The 24,015-nt window shown below is 37.8% G+C and overlaps 1 protein-coding gene and 1 pseudogene across 2 annotated transcripts in view; both read left to right on the plus strand.

Moving 5' to 3' along the window:
• CCDC73 (coiled-coil domain containing 73) overlaps nt 1–24,015 on the plus strand; it is a 133,572-nt gene that overhangs the window by 96,283 nt on the left and 13,274 nt on the right. Inside the window, exon 13 of the mRNA XM_053562930.1 lies at nt 3,529–3,660. Within this exon, the coding sequence (XP_053418905.1) occupies nt 3,529–3,660 (132 nt within the window). The remainder of the gene's footprint in view (nt 1–3,528; nt 3,661–24,015) is intronic.
• On the plus strand, nt 17,474–20,030 carry LOC128566015 (tubulin beta chain-like; annotated as a pseudogene). The gene has a single exon (XR_008374366.1). The product of XR_008374366.1 is annotated as a tubulin beta chain-like (transcript).

Genomic DNA, 24,015 nt, shown 5'->3' on the forward strand with positions numbered 1-24,015 from the left:
CATACAGTTCGTGTGCGATTTAAAGTAGTTTAACATAGTAAATTGCACATTAACATTATGTCTACCCTGTATTTAAAAGTCATTGAAATATTAAAGTAAGTGGTATGTGTATCTGTTTTTTTTTTTTGACTAATTATGTAATCAGTGGATGTATATAGGCAGACAATTAAAAAGGATATTCAGAAACTAGGGAAAGAGAGGTCACAAAAGAATTCAATTCACAATATTTTTTGTGCATATACTATGTGGTAGGTACTATTCTAGGCAATGAGTTTTCAAAGATGTTTAAAATACAAAGATTACCAAAGACTTCACTCTCAAGGGACAGGTAACTGTGGAATTAATCCCAATAGTGCAGGGTTCTTTTTAGTATTATTAACAAAGAACTATGAACGCACAAAATAAATCATATCCTTTAGCTAGTCTGGAGAAAGTTTTAGAGAAAAATGACACCGGAGTTTGGCCTTGCAAGATAAATAGAATTTCACCAAGCAAAATATACCCGTTATCTACCCTTCCCATTCCATCCTGCTGTCATTCCATTTAGGCAAGAATAGACGCAATCATGGAAGCATGAAACTGCATTTTCAAGGGTGATGAACCATGTACTTTTAATAAAAAATAGGATATGTGACACTGGAAAGTAGGTTGAGATAGCTTTTGAAGGGTTCTTTGCTAAGGGATTAGAATTTAAGTAATAGGAAGCCATTGAGAGTTATAAAGCAAAGAAATGACTTAAGTAGATCTATATTTTAGAGAAAATAACTCTTCCAACAGTATGGAGGATGGCTTTATAGAAAGAAATTAGTAAGAAGAATATTATAATAATCTAATAATAAATCTATGAGAGTGCGAATTAAAGCAATACTAGTGAGAACAGTGAAGAGGGATAGATGCAGGAAGCATTTTAGAAGTAGATTTGGCCTGATTAACGACATACTGTATGTTGTGGGAATTGGAAGGAGAAGAGGCATCAAAAATGACTCTAAGATTAATGTAACTCATAGAATGATAATGTCATTAATTGACATAATGAATATAAAAGGAAAAGCAGATTTAGTTGCTGAAAATAATGAGTTTAACTTATGAACTATTGAATTTATGATGCCTGCAGGACAGCTAGCTTGAAATGCATGTTATCCGTTTGGAAATGTGGAGGAGATAGATACAGATTTAAGATTTACTAGCATAAAGGTGAAATTTGAAGTTATAGGTGAAATAAGATCATCTATGGAAGGAATGGAAGACTTCTAGAGAAGAGAGCTAAAAAAGAAACAAACTTGGAGAATGCCAGCATTTTCGTGAGTGGAATGTGTGTGTGAGAGAGGAGAGAGAGCATGCACTTGAGCACTTGAGAGCAAGTGAGTGAGCAGGAGAGGAGGAAGAGACTAATAAGAACAGTGAGAAAGATAGAAGGATAAAGAGAGAGTAGTACCAGCAAAGCCAGGAGACAAGGCTGTTTCAAGAACAGGGTAGTCAACATAGTCAAACGCTACAGAGCTGTTAAATGGTATGATACTTGGGGAAAAAATCTTCTGCTACCTTGTAGGTGATATTTGAGAAATCAGTAGAACTATGCAGGCCAAAGTTAGGCTGTTAAGGAATGATGGGAGGTTAGAATTTGAAAGTATCAAGTGTGGACTATTTATTTTAAGAAGTGAGAGACAGAGTAACAGGGTCCAGGAGAAAAAAATTAGGAATGTGAGTAGGACATATTTGTGGGCTGAGGAGAAGATGCTGTTGTAGTGTGAAAGACTGAGAATACGCAGAAGAAAAGAGAAAATTGCTAGAGCTAGGACTAAAGGAGATAAGAGAGGATGGGATAAGGAACACATGACATGGACGGTTTAACCTTGGAAAAATACCCTGCGGAGATAGATTAAGAGATAGTTAAAAATAGATGAAGGGAAAGTAATATGAGTTAATGTCTACTGGCCTCTATACAGGGATATATATAGAGGGATATTAATTTCTAAAATTTGGGAATATTGTTCCTAATAAGGAATATTACATACATTTGTGATATTTGTGATAGGAGTTTTAAAATTGTTCAGGAGAAAGTTTTATAATCTTCCACGACAAAAGACTATTTTTCTCTTCAGTGGAACTTACCTTGTCTCATACACATAATTATGCCTTCTATGAAAGAGTGCTATCCCTAAAAAGATTGTGAAAAAAAAAATTTTTTTTTTAGACAGAGTCTCACTATGTTGCCCTAGGCAGAGTGCTGTAGCATCACAGCTCACAGAAACCTCAACTCTTGGGCTTAAGCGATTCTCTTGCCTCAGCCTCCCAATTAGCTGGGACTACAGGAGCCTGCCACAACGCCCAGCTGTTTCTTTGTTGCAGTTGTAGCAGACCCAGGCCGGGTTCGAACCTGCCAGCCTTGGTGCATGTGGCTGGTACCTTACCCACTGAGCTATGAGCGCCGTCCAAGATTGTGAAATTTTGTAGACAACAGAAGTCCAATTTATAGTTGTAAATATTAGGCTGAAATGTCAGTTTTCTGTGGTACCACTTAGTGTTCAGTACTCTTCATCTAGTTCAAATCTGTAAAGGCAGTGAAGGCATAACTTTTATAAAACTTTTATGATTTTTCTAATCATAAAAATAAACTCATAGCTCTCATTTATAACAAGAGGTAGTTTAATATAGTAGTTAAGAACACAGCCCCTAGATTTAGCTTTGTTTTTTTTTCTTTTTTTGAGACAGAGTCTCAGTTTATCACCCTCGGTAGAGTCCCATGGTGTCACAGCTCACAGCAACCTCCAACTCCTGGGCTTAGGTGATTCTCTTGCCTCAGCCTCCTGAGTAGCTGGGACTACAGGCACTTGTCACAATGCCTAGCTATTTTTTTGTTGTGGTTTGGCCGGGGCCAGGTTTGAACCCGCCACCCTTGGTATATGGGGCTGGCGCCCTACTCACTGAACCACAGGCGCCGCCCTAGATTTAGTTTTGGATTTGAATTTTTTTGTTGTTTGTTTTGAGACAGAGTCTCACTCGGTGCGCCATGGCATCATAGCTCATACCAATCTCAAGCCCTTGGGCTCAAGTAATCCTCTTGCCTCAGCTTCCCAAGTAGCTGGGACTATAGGTACCCCTAACAACACCTGGCAATTTTTAGAGATGGAGTCTCACTCCTGCTGAGGCTGGTCTCAAACTCCAGAGCTCAGGCAGTCCACCCACATCAGCCTCCCAGAGTACTAGGATTACGGGCGTGAGCCACCCATGCCCAGTAGATTTGAATCTTGACTATACTTTATATTTGGGTGATCTTGGGCAAGTTACCTAACTTCTGTGAGCCTCGTATTTCTTACTTGTAATTTGAGCATAATAATACTTAGTAGGGTTTTTATGAATATTCAATTAAATACTCAGCCCAGATCAGTAAGTAGTAGCTTTTACTATTAGCGATTACTTTGTGATTGGTTTTATTTTTTTTACGAATTCCCAAAACTTTTGTTAATGAAGCATTTTCGGATAAAATATATTTATATACCTGTTTATTTTGGTTAAATTTTATAATAGGTTGAAGAACTTAATGGAGAAATTAATGAGACAAAAGGTGAATTATCATTACTTAAAGAAACTCATATTAAGTTACAAGAACATTACGACAAATTATGCAATCAGAAAAAGTTTGAGGAAGACAAGTTTCAGGTAAAATTCAAGTTTGTTGGGGGGTACAAACTGTTCAAGACTATCACTGATGATTTTCTTCTTGTTTTACACTTTAAGTTTCTCAACTTAAAAACAAATGAATATTATTTCATGTTTTTTTTTTTGTAGAGACAGAGTCTCACTGTACTGCCCTTGGGTAGAGTGCCGTGGCGTCACACGGCTCACAGCAACCTCTAACTCTTGGGCTTACGCGATTCTCTTGCCTCAGCCTCCCGAGCAGCTGGGACTACAGGTGCCCACCACAACGCCCGGCTATTTTTTTGTTGCAGTTTGGCCGGGGCTGGGTTTGAACCCGCCACCCTTGGCATATGGGGCCAGCGCCCTGCTCACTGAGCCACAGGCGCCGCCCAAGTATTATTTCATGTTTAAGGAGCTGAGTGAAAAATAAAGAATTAAGGGGTATAAGCATGTGTTCTGTATTATATTTTTAGTCAATTTTTGTATACAGTGTAAGATGTAAGGATTGATGAATTATCATTACTTAAAGAAACTCATATTAAGTTACAAGAACTTTACAACAAATTATGCAATCAGAAAAAGTTTGAGGAAGACAAGTTTGGAGTTAAGGGTCATTTTGGGGCTATAGATTTACAGTTGTTCCAGTCCACGCATTTGTTGAAAAGACTGTTTTCCCTTCAATTGTACCTTTGTACTTTCTTAAAAATCAGTTGACCGAATAAATATAACTGGGTCTATCTGTGGACTTTTTATTATGTTCTATTGCTTATATGTGTATAGTTAAGCCAATACCACACTGTCTTTCTTAGTGTAGTTTTTAAAAAAGTCTTAAAATGTAGTATAAGTTCTTCAATTTTATTGTTTTCAAAATTGTTTTTTGCTATTTTAGGTGTTGGTGGGGGAGGGCAGAGTCTCACTTCTGTGCCCTGGGTAGATTGCCATGGTGTCATAGCTCACAACAACCTCAAACTCTGGGGCTCAAGTGACCCTCTTGCCTCAGCCTCCTGAGTAGTCTGCCACAATGCCTGGCTGATTTTTCTAATTTTAGTAGAGATGGCATCTTGCTCTTGTTCAGGTTGGTATCAAACTCCTGTGTTCAGGCATTCCACCCACTCAGCCTCTCAGAGTGCTAGGAATATAAGCATTAGCCACCAGGCCTAGTCTATTTTAGGTCTTTCTATATTTTCTTATCATACTTAGAGTCAGTTTTTTTAATTTATAAATTTGTATTTTTAAAAGTCTTTGGGATTGGGGCAGCGCCTGTGGCTCAGTCAGTAAGGCGCCGGCCCCATATGCCAAGGGTGGTGGGTTCAAACCCCGCCCCGGCCAAACTGCAACCAAAAAAAAATAGCCGGGCGTTGTGGCGGGCGCCTGTGGTCCCAGCTACTTGGGAGGCTGAGGCAAGAGAATCGCTTAAGCCCATGAATTGGAGGTTGCTGTGAGCTGTGTGAGGCCATGGCACTCTACCAAGGGCCATAAAGTGAGACTCTGTCTCTACAAAAAAAAAAAAAAGTCTTTGGGATTTTGACTGGATTGCATCTTCTAGTCCAGCAGTTCTCAACCTGTAGGTCGTGACCCACAGGAACTGTGTTAAAGGATTCCAGCATTAGGAAGGTTGAGAACCACTTTCTAGTCCATGAACATGGGTATAGTTTTCTATTTATTTGGATATTTAAAAATATCTCTCAGAAATGTTTTGTTGATTTTAGTGTAGGTCTTGGAAATTTTTGGTTAAATTTATCCCTGAATATTTTAATGTTTTGTGATTCTATTATAAAAAAATATTTAAAATTTTTACTTTTATAATTGTTCATTGCTTATATATAGAAGTGTAATTTTGTTTTGAGATGGGGTCTCACTATGTTGCTCAGGCTGGACTCAAACTCCTGAACTCAAGCAGTCCTTCTTCAGCCTTTTGAGTAGCTGGGATTATAGGCATGTGCCACTGGACCTAACTTAGAAGTATAATTGATCTTTATACATTTTTTACCTCATTTCAAAATTAATGTTCTACATAGTTATTTTTGCTGAACTTTGGGATTATCTATGTATATGATCATGTTTATTTACAAATTTGGAGACCATTTTACTTCATTAAAAAACGCTGCATGCATTTTATTTTTTTTCTCAACTTACTGTACTATCAAGGACCCTCTATTACAATGTTGAATACCAGCTGTGAGAGGGAGCATGCTTGCTTTGTTTCTCATCTCCAATGGAGAGTATTTAGTCTTTCATCATTTTATAACATGTTAGCTGTAGGTTTTTTGTTTATACTCTATCAGTTTGAGAAAGTTTCCTTCTATATATAATTTGCTGAGCTTTTATCATGAGTGAGTTTTAATTATGAGTGGGTATTAAATTTTGTCAAATGCTTTTTCTCTATCTATTAAAATGATCAGTTTTTTTCCTTTATTCTATGAATACTAATTACATTAATTGATTTCCAGGTGTTCATTCCTGGGATAAATTTCAGTTGATCATAATGTATTCTTTTTAATATATGGCTGGATTTGAATTGCTAATGATTTGTTAAGGATTTTGCATTGATGAGGAATATTGATCTGTAAGTGTCATATGTTTGTATGTTTTTACTTTGTAATCTTTGATCTGGTTTTTGTATCAAGAGTAATACTGGATTCATAAATTGATTTAGAGTATCTTCCTTTCAATGTGTAGGATTGGCATTATTTCTTTATTGAATGATAGGTAGAATTTACCACTAGAGCTATTTGGATTTTTTCTTTGTGGGGATAGTCTTAATAACAAATTCAATACTTAAATTGTTTATAGACTGTTCAAATTCTCAATTTCTTCTTGTGTTGATGTACAGAAAAGAGTTAACATAGTGGGCCTGTGGATGCTCTCCTTAGAAAGACCTGCTTACGGTCTCTGGCTAATCACTGGAAACTTGAATTTGGGGAGGGTTCTTGCCGTTTTCTAACTCAGCAGTTCTCAACCTGTGGGTCATGACCCACAGGAACTGTATTAAAAGGCTGTAGCATTAGGAAGGTTGAGAACCACTGTTCTAACTGATAAGAGTTGCTGGATGACTGTGTCTGAACTGTTAGTACATGCAATGTAGCTTATTCTGAACATCTCTTTTTTTTCTGAGTCTCGGTTTTGGCACATGCTAAACAGAACAGTATGAAAAGCCTTCCCTCCCCCACACACACACCTGCAAGAAAGCTTGGCACTAAGTTTCTAATGAGCTTCCCTGAAAGACAAAGATTCACGTATTTTGTCACAATTCAGTGCTGTTGGAATTAAGATGTCCTGTGTGACTCCACTAGGACATGACTCCTGGATACTTGTACTTGTTTTCCTTCATACCTCAACTCATTTGCTTTTTCTTTTGCCTATTTTGGTTTGCATTCTTTTGCTATAATAAATCTTAGCCATGAATCAGAGTATATATTGAGTTCTGTGAGTCCTCCTAATGAATCATTGATCCTGGGGACCCCCAACACAGTCATTTGGGTACTTCTTGTCTTTCAGGGATCTTTTCACAACCTACCAATTTATTGGCTAAGAGTTGCTTATAATATTCTCTTATTATTATATTCCTCTGTAGGATCTGTATTAATGTCTCTCTGTCATTCTTGATATTGCTAATTTGTGTCTTTTTTTTTTTTAATCTCTCATCTATGTTAGTTTAGAGCAGTGGTTCTCAACCTTACTAATGCCTCAGCCCTTTAATACAGTTCCTGTGGGTCCTGACCCACAGGAAGAGAACCGCTGGTTTAGAGGTGTTTGAATTTTATTCATCTTTTCAAAGAACCAGGTTTTGATTTCATTGCTTTCCCTCTCATCTTTATTCATTTGCTATTTCATTGCAAATAGCTTTATAACTTTCTTTCTTCCTTCATTCTGTTTACTTTGGGTTTAATTTGTTTTTCTTCTTTTAGTTGCTTAAGATTGAAGCTTAGATAATTATTTGCCTTTCTTCTTTTCTAATATAAGCATTTAAAATTAAATGCTTTATTCTAAGCACTGCTTTAGTTACATACCATAAATTATATGTAGTGTTTTCATTTTCATTTGGTTGAAAATATTTTAATATTTTTCTTGTAAGATGTTTGTTAACCGATGGGTATGGGTATGAGTATAACCCATAAGAAGTATGTTGGTTAATTTCCAAATATTTGAGAATTTTCTAAATACTTTTCCGTTAATGATTTCCAATTTAATTTGGTTGTGGTCAGGGGATATTCTAGCTAACACTTGCATCCTTTTAAATTTTTGCCAAGTGTATTTTCTTGGTGAATATTTCATGTGTCATTGAAAAGAGTATGTATTGCACTATTGGTTGGTGAACTGTGTTATAAATGTCAGTTAGGTAAAGTTGGTTGTTAATGTTCAAGTTCTCCATCCTTACTGATTTGTGTGTGTATGTGTACTTATTCTGTCAATGAGTGAGAAAAGAGTGTTGAAACTTTTCATTATAACTGTGAATTTATCTTTCTCTTTTCAGTTTCATTGGTTTTTGCTTCTTGTGTTTTTAAGACCTATTAGGTATATGATTTATAATTGTTATAATACATTTATGGTTATTATAACTTCCTGATTTTTATCATTATGAAGTGTCTGTCTTTATCCTAGTAATATTTCTTGTCCTGAGGTCTCTTTTGTCTGATACTAATATAGCTATTTACTCTTTTATGATTAGTGTTTGTGTTATACCTTTTTGTTGCTTTAATGGAAGTATTCATATTTTTATTTTGAATAATAACATGAGGAAGTCCTTTATTTTCTCTTTGAGAACAATTGTTTGTATTCATGATTGTACTAAAAAATATGTAATATATAGTTTACTCTTTTAACAATTTTTATGTGGATAGTTCAGTAGTATTAAGAATATTCACAAGTAAACATGGTTTTATACCAATAAACTTTATAAAAACAAGTAGCAGGCTAGATTTGACCTTTTGGCCATAGTTTGCCAATTCCTACTCTAGAGTAATTTATCATAGTATATTTTCAAATGGTATTATGCCAATTTTATGGTAAGGTAAGAAACTTACAAAACTATTTTCTCTTTCCAGTCCTTTGTGTTGTTATCTTATTATACATTTTGCTTCCACATATATTATAAACCCCACAATATGTTATTTATTTTACTTTTAGCATGATAAATTAAAATGAGACTAAATATCTTTTATATTCATCACCATATTCCTTCACATAGATTCGGTTTCTACCTGTTATCAATCAAGTCCTTCAACCTAAAGAACCTCCTTTAACAATTCTTATTGTGCATATCTGCTGGTAAGGAATTCTTTCAGCTTTTGTCTGTCTGAAAAAGTGCTTATTTCTCCTTAATTATTTTTTTTTTTTTGAGACAGAGTCTCACTTTATTGCCCTCGTTAGAGTGCTATGGCATCATAGCTCACAGCAACCTCTAACTCTTGGGCTTAAGGGATTCTCTTGCCTCAACCTCCCGAGTAGCTGGGACTATAGGTGCCTGCCACAATGCCTGGCTATTTTTAGAGGCGGGTCTCGCTCTGGCTCAGGCTGATCTCGAACCTGTGAGTTCAGGCAATCCACCCGCCTCGGTCTCCCAGAGTGTTGGGATTACAGGTGTGAACCACCGTGCCTGGCCCTTCTCCTTAATTTTTAAGGATATTTTTATTGGATATAAAATTCTAGATCAACAATTTTTTCCTTTTCTTAATTTTAAGATGCCGTTTCCATTGTTCTCTTGCTTGCATTGCTTCTAGCAATAAGTCTAGGACAATTCTTACATTTATAATCCCTCTTTATAAGTGTCTTTTAATCTCTGACTACTTTTAAGATTTTTTTCCTTCATGACTGTTTTCAAGCAGTTTAATTATGTACCTTGGTATCATTTCTTTGTGTATATCTCACTTTGGGATTCACTGAATTCCTTGGATCTATGGATTTATAGTTTTCTTCAAATTTGGAGAATTGGGGGGTATTATTTCTTCAATTATTTTTCTCCTTCCTCCTCCTCTCCTTTTGTGAGACGTCATTTATACATATTAGACTGCTTGATACTGTCCCACAGGTTACTAAGGCTCTGCTGCATTTTTTTTTTTTTTTTTGTAGAGACAGAGTCTCACTTTATGGCCCTCAGTAGAGTGCCATGGCCTCACACAGCTCACAGCAACCTCCAGCTCCTGGGCTTAAGCGATTCTCTTGCCTCAGCCTCCCGTGTAGCTGGGACTACAGGTGCCCGCCACAATGCCCAGCTATTTTTTCTTTTTTCAGTCTTTTTTCTCTCTCTGCTTCAGTGGGATTGTTTCTACTGTTATGTCTTGAATTTCATTTATCTATCTTTCTAAAATATCTAATGTGCTATTAAGCCTATCCAATGAGTTTTTATTTCAGATACTATGCATTTCATCTCTAGAATTTCCATTTGTTTCTTTTTTTTGGTATTTTTAACTTTTGTTTTCATTATGTTCATATCATTGTCTTTTAAATCTTTTAAATTTTTTTAATTACAGATTAATGTGAGAGTACAAATAATTAGGTTATAATGTTTGCATTTGTTAGGAAGAGTCCATGTTGTAGTTGTGTCCCGCATCCAGAAGGTGTACCTTATGCCTTTACATTGTGTTCATTAAGTGAGAGCACACCCATCCCCTTCCCTCCTCCCTTCTCCCATCTCTTTCCCTCTGCCCCCATCTTGAATTGAATTGTGAATGGAGTTGTTCTCTTATGTGAATGTGTATTAGATTGTCCACTGGCTTTGTATTAGTATTATATATAGAGAGAGTAGGTGTTTTAAAATTCCTTTGCTAATTTCATCATCTCTGTCATTTCTGTATTTTTTATTGCTTTATTTGTTTGTTTTTTGAGACAGAGTCTCAAGCTGTCGCCCTGGGTAGAGTGCTGTGGCATCATAGCTCACAGCAACCTCCAACTTCTGGGCTCAAGCGATTCTCCTGACTCTGCCTCCCAAGTAGCTGGGAGTACAGGTGCCCACCACAATGCCCAGCCATTTTTTGTTGTAGCCATCATTATTATTTGGCGGGCCCAGAATGGATTTGAACCTGCCAGCTCAGGTGTATGTGGCTGGCACCTTAGCTGCTTGAGGCACAGCGCTGAGCCTTTTTATTGTTTTATAAAAGGTAACATAACAGGTTGCATTTTCCTACTTTTGTCCCTTGTCTAGTAATTTTTTATTAGATTATAACATTTTGAAAGCTACTTTGGTGATTGTTAGATTTTGTTGCTTCCTTTCAAGAATATTGAAATTTCATAGGCAGTTAAGTTACTTGCTGGATAAGCTTCATCATTTTGAGGTTTATTTTTAAATTTAAGGGAGAATCTAGAATAGCTTTTACTTTAGGGCTAGTTTAAACCTACTGCCAAGGCATGAACCTTCTGGGGTCTCTACAAAATGTCCCAGGTATTCACTAGGTTCTTTATACTCTGGATGGTTGGAACCCAGATCTGTGGGATCTCTGGGAGTTGCTCCACTTACAGCTCCCCTCTAAGTCATTATGGGCTTTTAGTCCTCACTTGTCTAATTTAATATTCAGCAACAGTTTAATATTCAATTCTGGATTCCTGAAATGCTTTGCCTAGTTTCCTCATCTATAGTACTCTGTCTTACAAATTATAGCCACCTCAGCCTTTCCAAACTCTGATCTCTGTCTTCCCAAATTAGTAAGGGAGACCATCTTACTTTGCAAGGGACCTTTGTCTTGTGCTGTGGTATAGAGCAGAGTGTCTTATCATTCATCTCATTTTTTCCTCTTTCAGAGAGCACATTTTTTCACTATATGTAGTCTGTTGTCTCAAAGATGTTGCTTCATAGATTTCATAGTTTGCTAGTAAATTTTTTTAATGTATTTCAGAAAACTACAGAGGTACACATTTTGGTTAGATCGTTTGTTTTAAAAAATATATTTCACATAAAGTTGTAAGTGTGACCTTCACCCAGAATGTGTGCATTATACCATTAGGTGTGAATTAATCCAGCCTCTCCCACCTACTTGATTCCCATTGAATTTTCATTTGTTTATATAAGTGTTGATCAGCTAGTTCCCATTTAGTATTGAGTATATGTCATGTTTTTCCATTCTTGTGATACTTGTCTTAGAAGAATAGTATCCAGGTTGATCCATGTTGTTACAAAAGATACTAGATCACCATTTTCTTTGTGGCTGGGTAAAGTACTCCATAATACACAAATACCCACATTTTGTCATCCACACATGTATTGATGGACATTTGAGTTGTTTCACATCCTTGCAATCGTGAATTGTGCTGCTGGATGTGAAACAACATGTCTTTATGATAAAATATCCTTTTTTCCTGTGGGTAAATACCCTACCAGTAGAATTGCTAGATTGAATGGTCAGTCTACTTTGAGTACTTTCAGGAGCCACACTAGCACTTGTTGTTTTGGACTTTATGATAAGAGCCATTCTCCTTGGGGTTAGATGGTATCTCATTGTGGTTTCGATTTGCATTTCTTTAATGATTAGAGATGTTGAGCATTTTTTCATGTATTTATTGGTTATTAGACTATCTTCCCTCAAAAAGTTCCTGTTCATGTCTTTTGGCCACTTTTTAATGGGGCTGTTTGATTTTTCCTTGATGATTTCTTGAATTCTCTGTAGATACTGCTTATCAGCCATTTATCATATATATAGCATGCAAATATTTTCTCCCATTCTGTGGGCTGTCCAATTACTATATTGATTGTGGGCTTGGCTTTGCAGAAACTTTTTCATTTGATCAGGTCTTATTTATTTTTTTTGGATTCCTGAAATGCTTTGCCTAGTTTCCTCATCTATAGTACTCTGTCTTACAAATTATAGCCACCTCAGCCTTTCCAAACTCTGATCTCTGTCTTCCCAAATTAGCTGTGATTGCTTTTGAGGTCTTCATAAATTCTATCTCAAGGCCAATATCTACTAGAGTTTTATTTTTTTTTCTTTTTGCAGTTTTTGGCCGGGGTTGGGTTTGAGCCCACCACCTCCAGCATATGGGGCCGGCGCCCTACTCCTTGGAGCCATAGGACTGCCCTCTATTAGAGATTTTGCAACATTTTCTTCTAGAATTCTTACAGTTTCATGCCTTAGGGTTTAAGTCTTTTATCCATCGTGAATTAATTTTTAGAAGTGATGAGAGGTGCAGATTCTGTTTCAGTCTTTTACGTGTGGCTATCCGGTTTTCCCTGTACCATTTATTGAATAGGAATTCTTTTCTTGAGTGTATGTTTTTATCTGCTTTGTCAAAAATCAGATGGTAATGTGAGAATGGTTTCATCTCTGGGTTCTCTGTTCATAGATCTATGTATCTGTTTTTGTGCCTGTAGTGTTTTAGCAATTTACAAGAAAATTGGAAAGGCATAGCTAGAAGTATAAGTCTAAATTTTAAAAATCATGTGGTAAGCTCGGCGCCTGTGGCTCAAGCGGCTAAGGTGCCAGCCACATACACCTGAGCTGGCGGGTTCAAATGCAGCCCGGGCCCGCCAAACAATGATGGCTGCAACCAAAAAATAGCAGGGTGTTGTGGCGGGTGCCTGTAGTCCCAGCTTAAGCCCAGGAGTTGGAGGTTGCTATGAGCTGTGATGCCATGGCACTCTACCCAGTGTGACAACTTGAGGCTCTGTCTCAAAATAAATAAATAAATAAATAAATAAATCATGTGGTAAATAATCTAGTGACGTGTGCTATCTTAAAGACCTTTGTAATTAGTCCTTTTTAAAGCAAATATTTTAATTTTTATAGTATACATATTTTTATTAGGTATTCTTAGTTTTTGTGCTTGTTAACTTATTCATTTAATTCATTATTTTACCTATGTATTTATCCAATGAACATTCATTGAATATTGTCTATGTGTCATATATTATGAAGACTGAGAATACTATGAAAGAGACAAATATGGTGTTCCTAGGAACTTCCAGTCTAGTAGAACAGGTTAAAAAGCAACTGTAGTGTAGGGTGAAAAGTACTTAAATAGCACATCTAGAGAAGGTCAGTAGCACAAAGGAAGGAGAGATCAATTCTACTTAGGTGAGGAGGGATTGCTTAGTGCTGGCACACAGAGACTTTTTAGCTGAGTTTTCAATAGTAAGTAATAATTTTCCAGACAGACATGATATTTCAAATAGATGGGATAACATCACAATCAGAAATTTGAAATATCATTATTGAATATGGCAACTAGGAATACTTTAAAATATTTGCAGTATAGGATACTGGTGATGTAGTAAGTAGCAGAAGAAGTTGAAAAGATAGGCAGAAGGTAGACTAAAGAAGGTAAATAGTCCATTTATAGAAGTTAAAATTCTTGACTGTCAGTTTGGGGCTTTTAAAGCAGAGAAGTAAAGTGATCATATTTACCTTTCTGAAATACCATTTTGGTGATGATGTGATAGGCCAGAATGGGACAGAACTAAAGACACAGAGACCAGCTTGGAGAACACTGCAATAGTATATGCAGGGGATATTTTCTTATTGGTTTAATATTCATAAATATAACAGCGTGAGAGTGATAAATGGCAAGTAATTCATATAACTATCTGATTGTTTATAGAAATGAATATAGATTTGCATTCTTAAATCTTTCAACACTCATTCACTTTCAAACTGAAAATAATTTTTATTATTAGATCATAAGTCATATATTTTTTCTTTTTTCTTTATTTTTGAGATAGAGTCTCACTGTGTTGCCCTTGGTAGAGTGCTGTGGTATCACAGCTCATAGCAACCTCAAACTCTTTGGGCTTAAGCGGGTCTCTTGTCTCAGCCTCCCCAGTAGCTGGGACTACAGGTGCCCGCCAAAATGCCTGGCTTTTTTTAGTTGTAGTTGTCATTATTGTTTGGCAGGCCTGGGCTGGGTTCGAACCTGCCAGCTCCAGTGTATGTGGCTGGTGCCCTACTCGCTGAGCTACAGGTACCAAGCCAAGTCATATATTTTCGTTTTAAGAAATACAGACAATATAGAAACTTTAAAAGAAAAAAGTGAAAATCATTCATAATTTCACCACCTCGAATTAATGATTGCTAAAATGTTGCTAAATGAACTTTCAAGAATTTTTGTGTACACATGTTCATATAGAGACAAACACACATACACATTTATATATGTGCACTTTTAAGAAAATTAAAATAAGCTGATACTTAAATGTTTTATAGTTTTAAATTTGATAATTATAAGAGAAATTATAAAATATAGGCTGGGCGTGGTGGCTTACGCCTGTAATCCTAGCACTCTGGGAGGCTGAGGCAGATGGATTACCCTGAGTTCACAGGTTCAAGACCAGCCTGAGCAAGAGGGAGACCCTGTCTCTGACAATAGCTGGGGATAGTGATGGTGCCTGTAGTCCCAGCTACTTGGGAGGCTGAGGCAAGAGAATCACTTAAGCCCAAGACTTTGAGGTTGCTGTGAGCTATGATGCCATGGCACTCTAACAAGGGCATCAAAGTGAGACTCTCAAAAAAAAAAAAAGAAATTATAAAATATATAAAAGTTTATATGTGAAATATAGATTTTGTTATAAATATATACAACAAAATTAGCCATTTTAAAGTGATTACACTTAAAATTACAATTCAGTGGCATCAATTACATTTGCAGTGTTTTGCAACCCTCACTACTATCTACTTTAAAACTTTTTCATCACTTCAGACAGAAGCTTGGGAACCATTAACAGTAATTCCCCATTACTCCTGCTCCCTAGCTCTTTGTCACTTCTACTCTACTTTCTGCTTCTATGACTTTGATTATTCTGTATATTTTATATAAGTGGAATCTTACAGTATTTGTCCTTTTGTTTCTGGCTAATTTCAATTAGCATAATGTTTTTAAGGTTCATTTATAGCATGCATCAGAACTCCATTTTTATGGTGGAATAGTATCCCATTGTATGAATATACCACGTTTTGTTTATCCTTTCATCTGTTGATTGACATGGGTTGTTTTAGCACCTTTTGGCTATTGAGAATAATGCTGCTATGAGCATTAGCATCTGTTGGAGTCCTGGTTTTTAATTCTTTGGGGTATATACCTAAGAATAGAATTGCTGGGTCCTATGATAATTCTGTTTATGTTTTCGAGGTCTGGCTTTTTTAAAAAAACTTATTAAATAGTGGATGTCTTTCTAAGTCCATAAAAATAGATCTATATCACAGTTTCCATTGTGTGAATGGGATGTGCCACAATTAATTTATCTACCCACCTATTACACATTCTTGTATAAATATCTTTGTGTACTTTTGTGACTATTTCTTTAGGATAATTTCCATAAATGGTATTGCAGGGTCAAAGAGCTTGCTCCTTTATAATTTTTGCCACATCACTGCCAGATTCCTTTCTAGAAGATTGTACCAATTTATAGTCTAGCTAACCATGTGTAAGAGTGCCTCTCCTAAAACTCTCTTAATACTTTGTTTTACCAGTTTTAGGTTACATTTTAATTTTATTAAACACTTTTTATATGTTTGTCAGTTATTTCTTTTGTGAATTTTAGTTTCTATATTCCCATTTGCAATTAAACCGAACTATTTTTCTCAATCTCCTTTATAATCTTCTCTTGCTTTGCTTCTCCCTTGGATATTTTCATCAATGTTTTATGTTTTGTCCTCTTTTCTTCTCAAAATGTAAGCAGCAACTTGTACACCTCTAATTGTCATGTATCTGCCAATGATTTTCTTTCTTTTTTTTTTTTTTTAGTAGAGACAGAGTCTCACTGTACTGCCCTCGGGTAGAGTGCCGTGGCGTCACACGGCTCACAGCAACCTCTAACTCTTGGGCTTCCGCGATTCTCTTGCCTCAGCCTCCTGAGCAGCTGGGACTACAGCCGCCTGCCACAACGCCCGGCTATGTTTTTTTTGTTGTTGTTGTTGCAGTTTGGCCGGGGCTGGGTTTGAACCCGCCACCCTCAGCATATGGGGCTGGTGCCCTACTCACTGAGCCACAGGCGCTGCCCCTGCCAATAATTTTCAAATCTATATTTACAGGCACATTTTCTCTTAAGGCCATATTTATACATCTACATACATTCATACATCTAATTGTACATTAGAATCAGATTTTTAATTTTTATTTCAGATTATTATGAGGGCACAAATGATTAGGTTACATTTTTTGCATTTCTAAGATAAAGTTATAGTTGAACCCTTCCCTCAGGGGGTGTGCTGTATACTCTTACATTGTTTACATTAGTTGAGAACTTACTGATTCCCTCACCCTCCTTCCCTTTCTCCTTTCCCTCCTCCTTCCTACCCACTGCTATGTGAATATAATCATGGTTTTTTTAGGGGGACATCACAACTTTAATGTACAGTAAAACCCCTGTAAGTTAACCACTCAAGGGACCATAAGAAACTGGTCAACATATAGACATGGTTAACATAAGGAACTTTCATTGAGTACATGTGACGAATGTCCAGTCTGTGAAAATTAGGTCAACCTAAGGAAGTGGTCAATATAGGGAAATGGTCAACTTTAGAGGTTTTACTGTATTTCTAAGTCTTCAAACTCAGCAGGTTCAAACTGAACTCATGATATTTTCTTTTCTTTCTTTTTTTTTTTTTTGACTTTTTTTATTATTATTAAATCATAGCTGTGTGCTTTAATGCGATCATGGGGCACCATACACTGGTTTTATAGACCATTTAACATATTTTCATCACACTGGTTAACATAGCCTTCCTGGCATTTTCTTAGTTATTGTGTTAAGACATTTATATTCTACATTAACTAAGTTTCACATGTACCCTTGTAAGATGCACCGTAGGTGTAATCCCACCAATCACCTTCCCTCTGCCCATCCTCCTCCCTCCCTCCCCTCCCTCTCCCTCTTCCCCATAAGCTTAGGTTATAACTGGGTTATAGCTTTCATATGAAAGCCATAAATTAGTTTCATAGTAGGGCTGAGTATATTGGATACTTTTTCTTCCATTCTTGAGATACTTTATTAAGAAGAATATGTTCCAGCTCCATCCATGTAAACATGAAAGATGTAAAGTCTCCATCTTTCTTTAAGGCTGCATAATATTCCATGGTGTACATATACCACAATTTATGAATCCATTTGTGGATTGATGGGCACTTGATCTTTTTCCATGACTTAGCAATTATGAATTGGGCTGCAATAAACATTCTGGTACAAATATCTGTGTTATGATGTGATTTTTGGTCTTCTGGGTATATACCTAGTAGAGGAATTATAGGATTGAATGTCAGGTCTATTTTTAGATCTCTAAGTGTTCTCCAAACATCTTTCCACAAGGAATGTATTAATTTGCATTCCCATCAGCAGTGTAGAAGTGTTCTCTTTTCTACACATCCACGCCAACATCTCTTGTCTTGGGATTTTGTGATATGGGCTAATCTTACTGGAGTTAGATGATATCTCAGAGTAGTTTTGATTTGCATTTCTCTGATGATTAAGGATGATGAGCATTTTTTCATATGTCTGTAGGCCGTGCGCCTGTCTTTAGAGAAGTTTCTCTTCAAGCCCTTGCCCCGCCTGCGATGGGATCACTTGAACTCATGATATTTTCTTCCAAACTTGCTTCTCCTGTTTTCTAGCTCAGTGTATGACATACACCAACACCTAGTTACCTAATCTAAACTCTGGAAGTCAATCTTCTCTCTCAGCCTTCACATCCAATCATTGACCAAGTTCTATTGATATTAGTTCATAAATAAGTTATGAATCTATTCACATCTCTACATTTTTATTCATAACACCTGGACTACTCTTGGCATTCTCCTGATATATCTTTTTACCTACTGTCATGTTACAGACTTCTAGATGTAACCTATCAGTGGTTCGTAGAAATTAGTGTTTGATGGTTTGTGACCAGCATTCTTTTAAAAAGGAGATAGAACAAACAGGCATTGTGCTGGGTGCCTGTAGTCCCAGCTACTCAGGATGCTGAAGCAAGAGAATCACTTGACTCCTCTCAGAACCTTCCAGTCGGTGCATTCAGACCTTGTTGCTCCAGCTTTTGGGGCATGTTCCATTCTTTTAGCCTGCGACCAGCAGAGAGAAAAAACATTTTTTAAAATCTGCCCCGTAAACACCTCAAGGCGAGCAAAAACAATAAATTTTAACTATGAGGGAAATTGTGCACATTCAGGCCATTCAGTGTGGCAACCAAATCGGTGCCAAGTTCTGGGAGGTGATCACCGATGAACATGGCATCCACCCCACCGGTACCTACCATGGGGACAGTGATCTGCAGCTAGACGGAATCTCTGTGTACTACAATGAAGCCACAGGTGGCAAATACGTTCCTCGGACTATCCTGGTGGATCTAGAACCTGGGACCACGGACTCTGTTTGCTCAGGTCCTTTTGGCCAAATCTTCAGACCAGACAACTTTGTTTTTGGTCAGTCTGGGGCAGACAACAACTGGGCCAAAGGCCACTATACAGAAGGGGCTGAGCTGCTTGATTCAGTCCTGGATGTGGTACGGAAGGAGGCAGAGAGCTGTGACTGCCTGCAGGGCTTCCAGCTGACCCAGCCGCTGGGTGGGGGCACAGGTTGTGGAATGGGCACACTCCTTATCAGCAAGATCCGAGAAGAGTATCCTGACCGCATCATGAATACCTTCAATGTGGTGCCTTCACCCAAAGTGTCTGATACCGTGGTTGAGCCCTATAATGCCACCCTTTCTGTCCATCAGTTGGTAGAGAACACTGATGAGACCTACTGCATTGACAATGAGGCCCTTTACGACATCTGCTTCCATACCCTAAAGTTGACCACACCAACTTATGGGGACCTGAACCACCTTGTCTCAGCCACCATGAGTGGTGTCACCACCTGCCTCCGTTTCCCTGGCCAGCTCAACGCTTACCTCTGCGAGCTGGCAGTCAACATGGTGCCCTTCCCACGTCTCCACTTCTTCATGCCTGGCTTTGCCCCTCTCACCAGCCATGGAAGCCAGCAGTATTAGGCTCTCACTGTGCCAGAATTCACCCAGCAGGTCTTTGATGCCAAGAACATGATGGCTGCCTGTGACCCCCGCCATGGCCAATACCTCACCGTGGCTGCTGTCTTCCATGGATGGATGTCCATGAAGGAGGTAGATGAGCAGATGCTCAATGTGCAGAACAAGAATAGTAGTTATTTCGTTGAATGGATCCCCAACAATGTCAAGACAGCTGTCTGCAACATCCCACTTCGTGGCCTCAAGATGGCAGTCACCTTCATTGGCAACAGCACAGCTATCCAGGAGCTCTTCAAGCGCATCTCAGAGCAGTTCACTGCCATGTTCTGTCAGAAGGCCTTCCTCTACTGGTATACAGGCGAGGGCATGGACAAGATGGAATTCACCGAGACTGAGAGCAACATGAATGACCTCGTCTCTGAGTATCAGCAGTACCAGGATGCCACTGCAAAAGAGGAGGAGGATTTTGGTGAAGAGGCTGAAGAGGAGGCCTAAGGCACAGCTCCTATCACCTGAAGCTTCTCAGTCCCCTTAACCTTCTTCCTGAACTACCCCTTTCCTCTCCCTCAGAATTCGTGTTTACTGGCTCTTATCTTTTTCTTTTGGTGGGTGGGGAGGTCTAGAACAGTGCCTGGCAACGCAGGCACTCAATAAATACTTGTTTGTTGAATGTCTCCTCTCTCCTTCCACTTCAGGAAACCTAGATTTCTGCATTCTAGGTAACACTGTATTTTCTTCTGGTGCCCATTCCTCCCATCTGTCCAGTTAATATTTCCTTCTGTTTGTAAAATAATTCCCTAAGAAGCTGGGTCTCATCCAAATGCCATTTATTTTAGAAACAACTGAATGCTGAAAATGCAGATGATGACCATCCTCCTGTGCCCAGGTAGTTGGGGGAGGTGTGTAGAAAGTAAGAGTATAGCCGGGCTTTGTGGCAGGTGCCTGTAGTCCCAGCTACTTGGGAGGCAGAGGCAAGAGAATCGCTTGAGCCTAGGAGTTGGAGGTTGCTATGAGCTGTGATGCCACGACACTCTACCCAGGGCAACAGCTTGAGGCTCTGTCTCAAAAAAAAAAAAAAAAAGTAAGAGTAGAAGTAACTCCAAGGAAGGGGTTGGTATTTTTCCAATCTAGAATAGTTTTGGAGAGGGAAATCCAGAATATTTAGTGATAACTTCCAGGTATTTACAGGTTCCATCTCTAAGCTTCAAGGGAGGTTATTAACAGTATTATCTTCATTTTCAATCTCCCTACAAGCTCTGTCCTTGGGAGCAATTTTTTACCCAAACGGGATCCTCCCCTCTTACATTTCACCTCACTGATACATTGGATTCCTTCCTTTCCTCTGATAGGAGAAGGGGATCAAGAGGGGAGAGAGACCAGCTCTGGTCCCTAAACTTCCAGAAATGCCCTCCCCGTGTGTTTTCTTACCCACAAAAACATAATATCCCTGACTATGTGAGAAGGTATGTATTGCCATCTAAATGGGTCATTTCATTCCCCAGAGAGGGGACAGGACACCCTCAGTTTTTTGCAACATCTCATTTCTTCCTTTTGCTGTTGCCTTTTTTCGCCTTACATTTGGTTTTGTCTTATCCTATACTTCAGATTTCTATTTTGTGTTTTTTTCATATTGAAAAGATGACATTGCCCCAAGAGCCAAAAATAAATGGGAATTGGGGGGAAAAAAAAAAAAGAATCGCTTGAGCCCAAGAGTTGGAAGTTGCTGTTAGCTATGATGCCATGGCACACTACTGAGGGTGGCAAAGTGACACTCTGTCTCAAAAAAAAAAAAATAAGATAGAAAACATTAGAATATATCAGTTAGTATTGTTTGGTATACTGAGTTTTAAAACATTTCTATTTTTTTTTTTTTTTTTTTTTTTTTGAGACAGTCTCACTTTGTTGCCCTGGATAGAGTGCCATATCCTCAGCATAGTTGACAGCAACCTCAAACTCTTGGGCTCAAGAGATATTCTTGCCTCAGTTTTTCTATTTTTAGTAGAGACTGGGTCTTGTTCAGGCTGGTCTTGAATTCCTAAGCTTAAGCAGTCCACCTGCCTCGGTCTCCCAGAGTGTTAGGATTATAGGCATAAGCCAATGTGTCCAGCCTTAACATATTTCTTATTGCTGATTTCAGACAATGAAATTTAGAAAACATTATTGTTTATACTGTAACCAAAATGGTCTTTCCAGTAAGATCATGTTATTTATTCCTTGTTTAAAACCCTTCAGTGACTTCTCAGTGTCTTCCTAATAGAGCTGAAATTCCTTAGCATGTTGTAGTAGGTACCCTTAATGACTTAGGCTCAGCTTACCTCAAGCCTCAAGCCATCCGGTTCTTCTCCCAGCATCTAAGCTTGAACTAAACTGTCACACTCATGTTTCATCCGGTTCTTCTCCCAGCATCTAAGCTTGAACTAAACTGTCACACTCATGTTTCTATGGATAGATTCTTTTCTTTTTTTTTTTTTATTAAGTCATTTGTACATAGATCATGAATACATTTATGCCATTATGGGATTCAATGTATTGATTATTTATACAAATTGGAGTGTTTACATCCTACTAATTAACATAGCCTTCACCTCATTTACCCAATTACAGTGTTAAGACATTTGTGTTCTACACCTGATAGATCCAACTTGTACTTACACTATGCTCCATAGGTGTGGTCCCCTACTAACCCTCCCTCTATTCACCCACCCCCTTCCCTTCCCATCCGCCTCTCCTTCCCTCCTTCATCCTAGGCTATAGTTGTGATTCATCTTTCTTGTGAAAGTGTGAGTGATTATAAATTGGTTTTATAGTAGTACTGAGTACATTGGATATTTTTTTCCCATTCTTGAGATACTTTACTAAGAATATTTTACAGCTCCATCCATGGAAACATAAAAGAGGTAAAGTCTCCATCTTTTTTTAATGCTGCATAGTATTCCATGGTATACATATGCCATAATTTATTAATCCATTCATGGGTTGATGGGCACTTGGGCTTCTTCCACGACTTGGCAATTATGAATTGAGCTGCAGTGAACAATCTGGTGCAAATATCTTTGTTGCCAAATGACTTTTGGTCTTTTGGATATACACCTAGAAGAGGAATTGCAGGATCAAACGGCAGGTCTACATTTAGATCCCTGAGTGTTCTGTAAACTTCCTTCCAAAAAGAACGTACTAGCTTGCATTCCCACCAGCAGTGCAGAAGTCTTCCCTTTTCTCCACATCCACTCCAACATCTGTAGTTTTGGTATTTTGTGACGTGGGCTACTCTTACTGGAGTTAGATGGTATCTCAGAGTGCTTTTGGTTTGCATTTCTCTGATGATTATAAATGATGAGCATTTTTTCATGTGCCTATCTTCTTCAGAGAAGCTTCTATTCATGTCTCTTGGCCACAGTGAAATGGGATCACTTGTTTTTTTCTTAAGAAGTTTGAGTTCTCTGTGGATTCTGGTTATTAGACCTTTGTCAGAAATTTAACTTGCAAAAATTCTCTCCCATTCTGAGGGCTGTCTGTTTGCTTTACTTAGTGTGTTCTTGGCAGTACAGAAACTTTTTAATTTGATCAGATCCCAGTAATGTATTTTTGATGTTGCTTCAATTGCCTGGGGTGTCCTCATAAAGTATTCTCCAAGGCCAATTTTTTCAAGTGTTTCCCCTGCATTCTCTCCAAGAATTTTTATAGTTTCACATCTTAAGTCCTTCAACTAGTGAGAGACAATTTTTGTTAGAGGAGAAAGGTGTGGGTCCAGTTTCAGTCTTCTACAGGTCGCCAGCTAATTTACCCAACACCATTTGTTAAATAGGGAATCTTTCCCCCATTTATATTTTTGATAGTCTTATCAAAGATCAAATGATGATAAGTGTCTGGGTTCACCTCTTGGTCTTCAATTCTGTTCCATACATCTTTCTGTCTATTTTTGTGCCAGTACCATGCTGTTTTGATTACTATGATTTAGAGTATAGTCTAAAGTCTGGAAGCATGATTCCTTCCAATTTGTTTTTATTTCTGAGTAATATCTTGGAAATTCGAGGTTTTTTCTGTTTCCATATAAAACAAAGTACTAATTTTTCCAGGTCTTTAAAATATGACAGAGGTGCTTTAATAGGGATCACATTAAATCTGTAGATTGCTTTAGGTAGTATAGACATTTTAACAATGTTGATTCTTCCCAGCCATGAGCATGGTATATTTTTCCATTTGTTAACATCTTCAGCTATTTCTTTTCTCAGAGTTTCATAGTTCTCTTCATAGAGATCTTTCACTAGTTAGTTAGATACACTCCCAGACATTTCATCTTCTTTGGCACTATTGTAAAAGGAATAGAGTCCTTGATTGTTTTTTCCCCTTGACTATTGTTGGTATATATAAAGGCTAGAGATTTGTGACCGTTAATTTTGTATCCTGAGACATTGCTGTATTCCTTGATCACTTCTAGGAGTTTTGAAGTTGAGTCCCTGGGGTTTTCCAGATATGCAAT

Source organism: Nycticebus coucang, chromosome 14, assembly GCF_027406575.1.
Source record: "Nycticebus coucang isolate mNycCou1 chromosome 14, mNycCou1.pri, whole genome shotgun sequence".
NCBI lineage: Eukaryota > Metazoa > Chordata > Mammalia > Primates > Lorisidae > Nycticebus > Nycticebus coucang.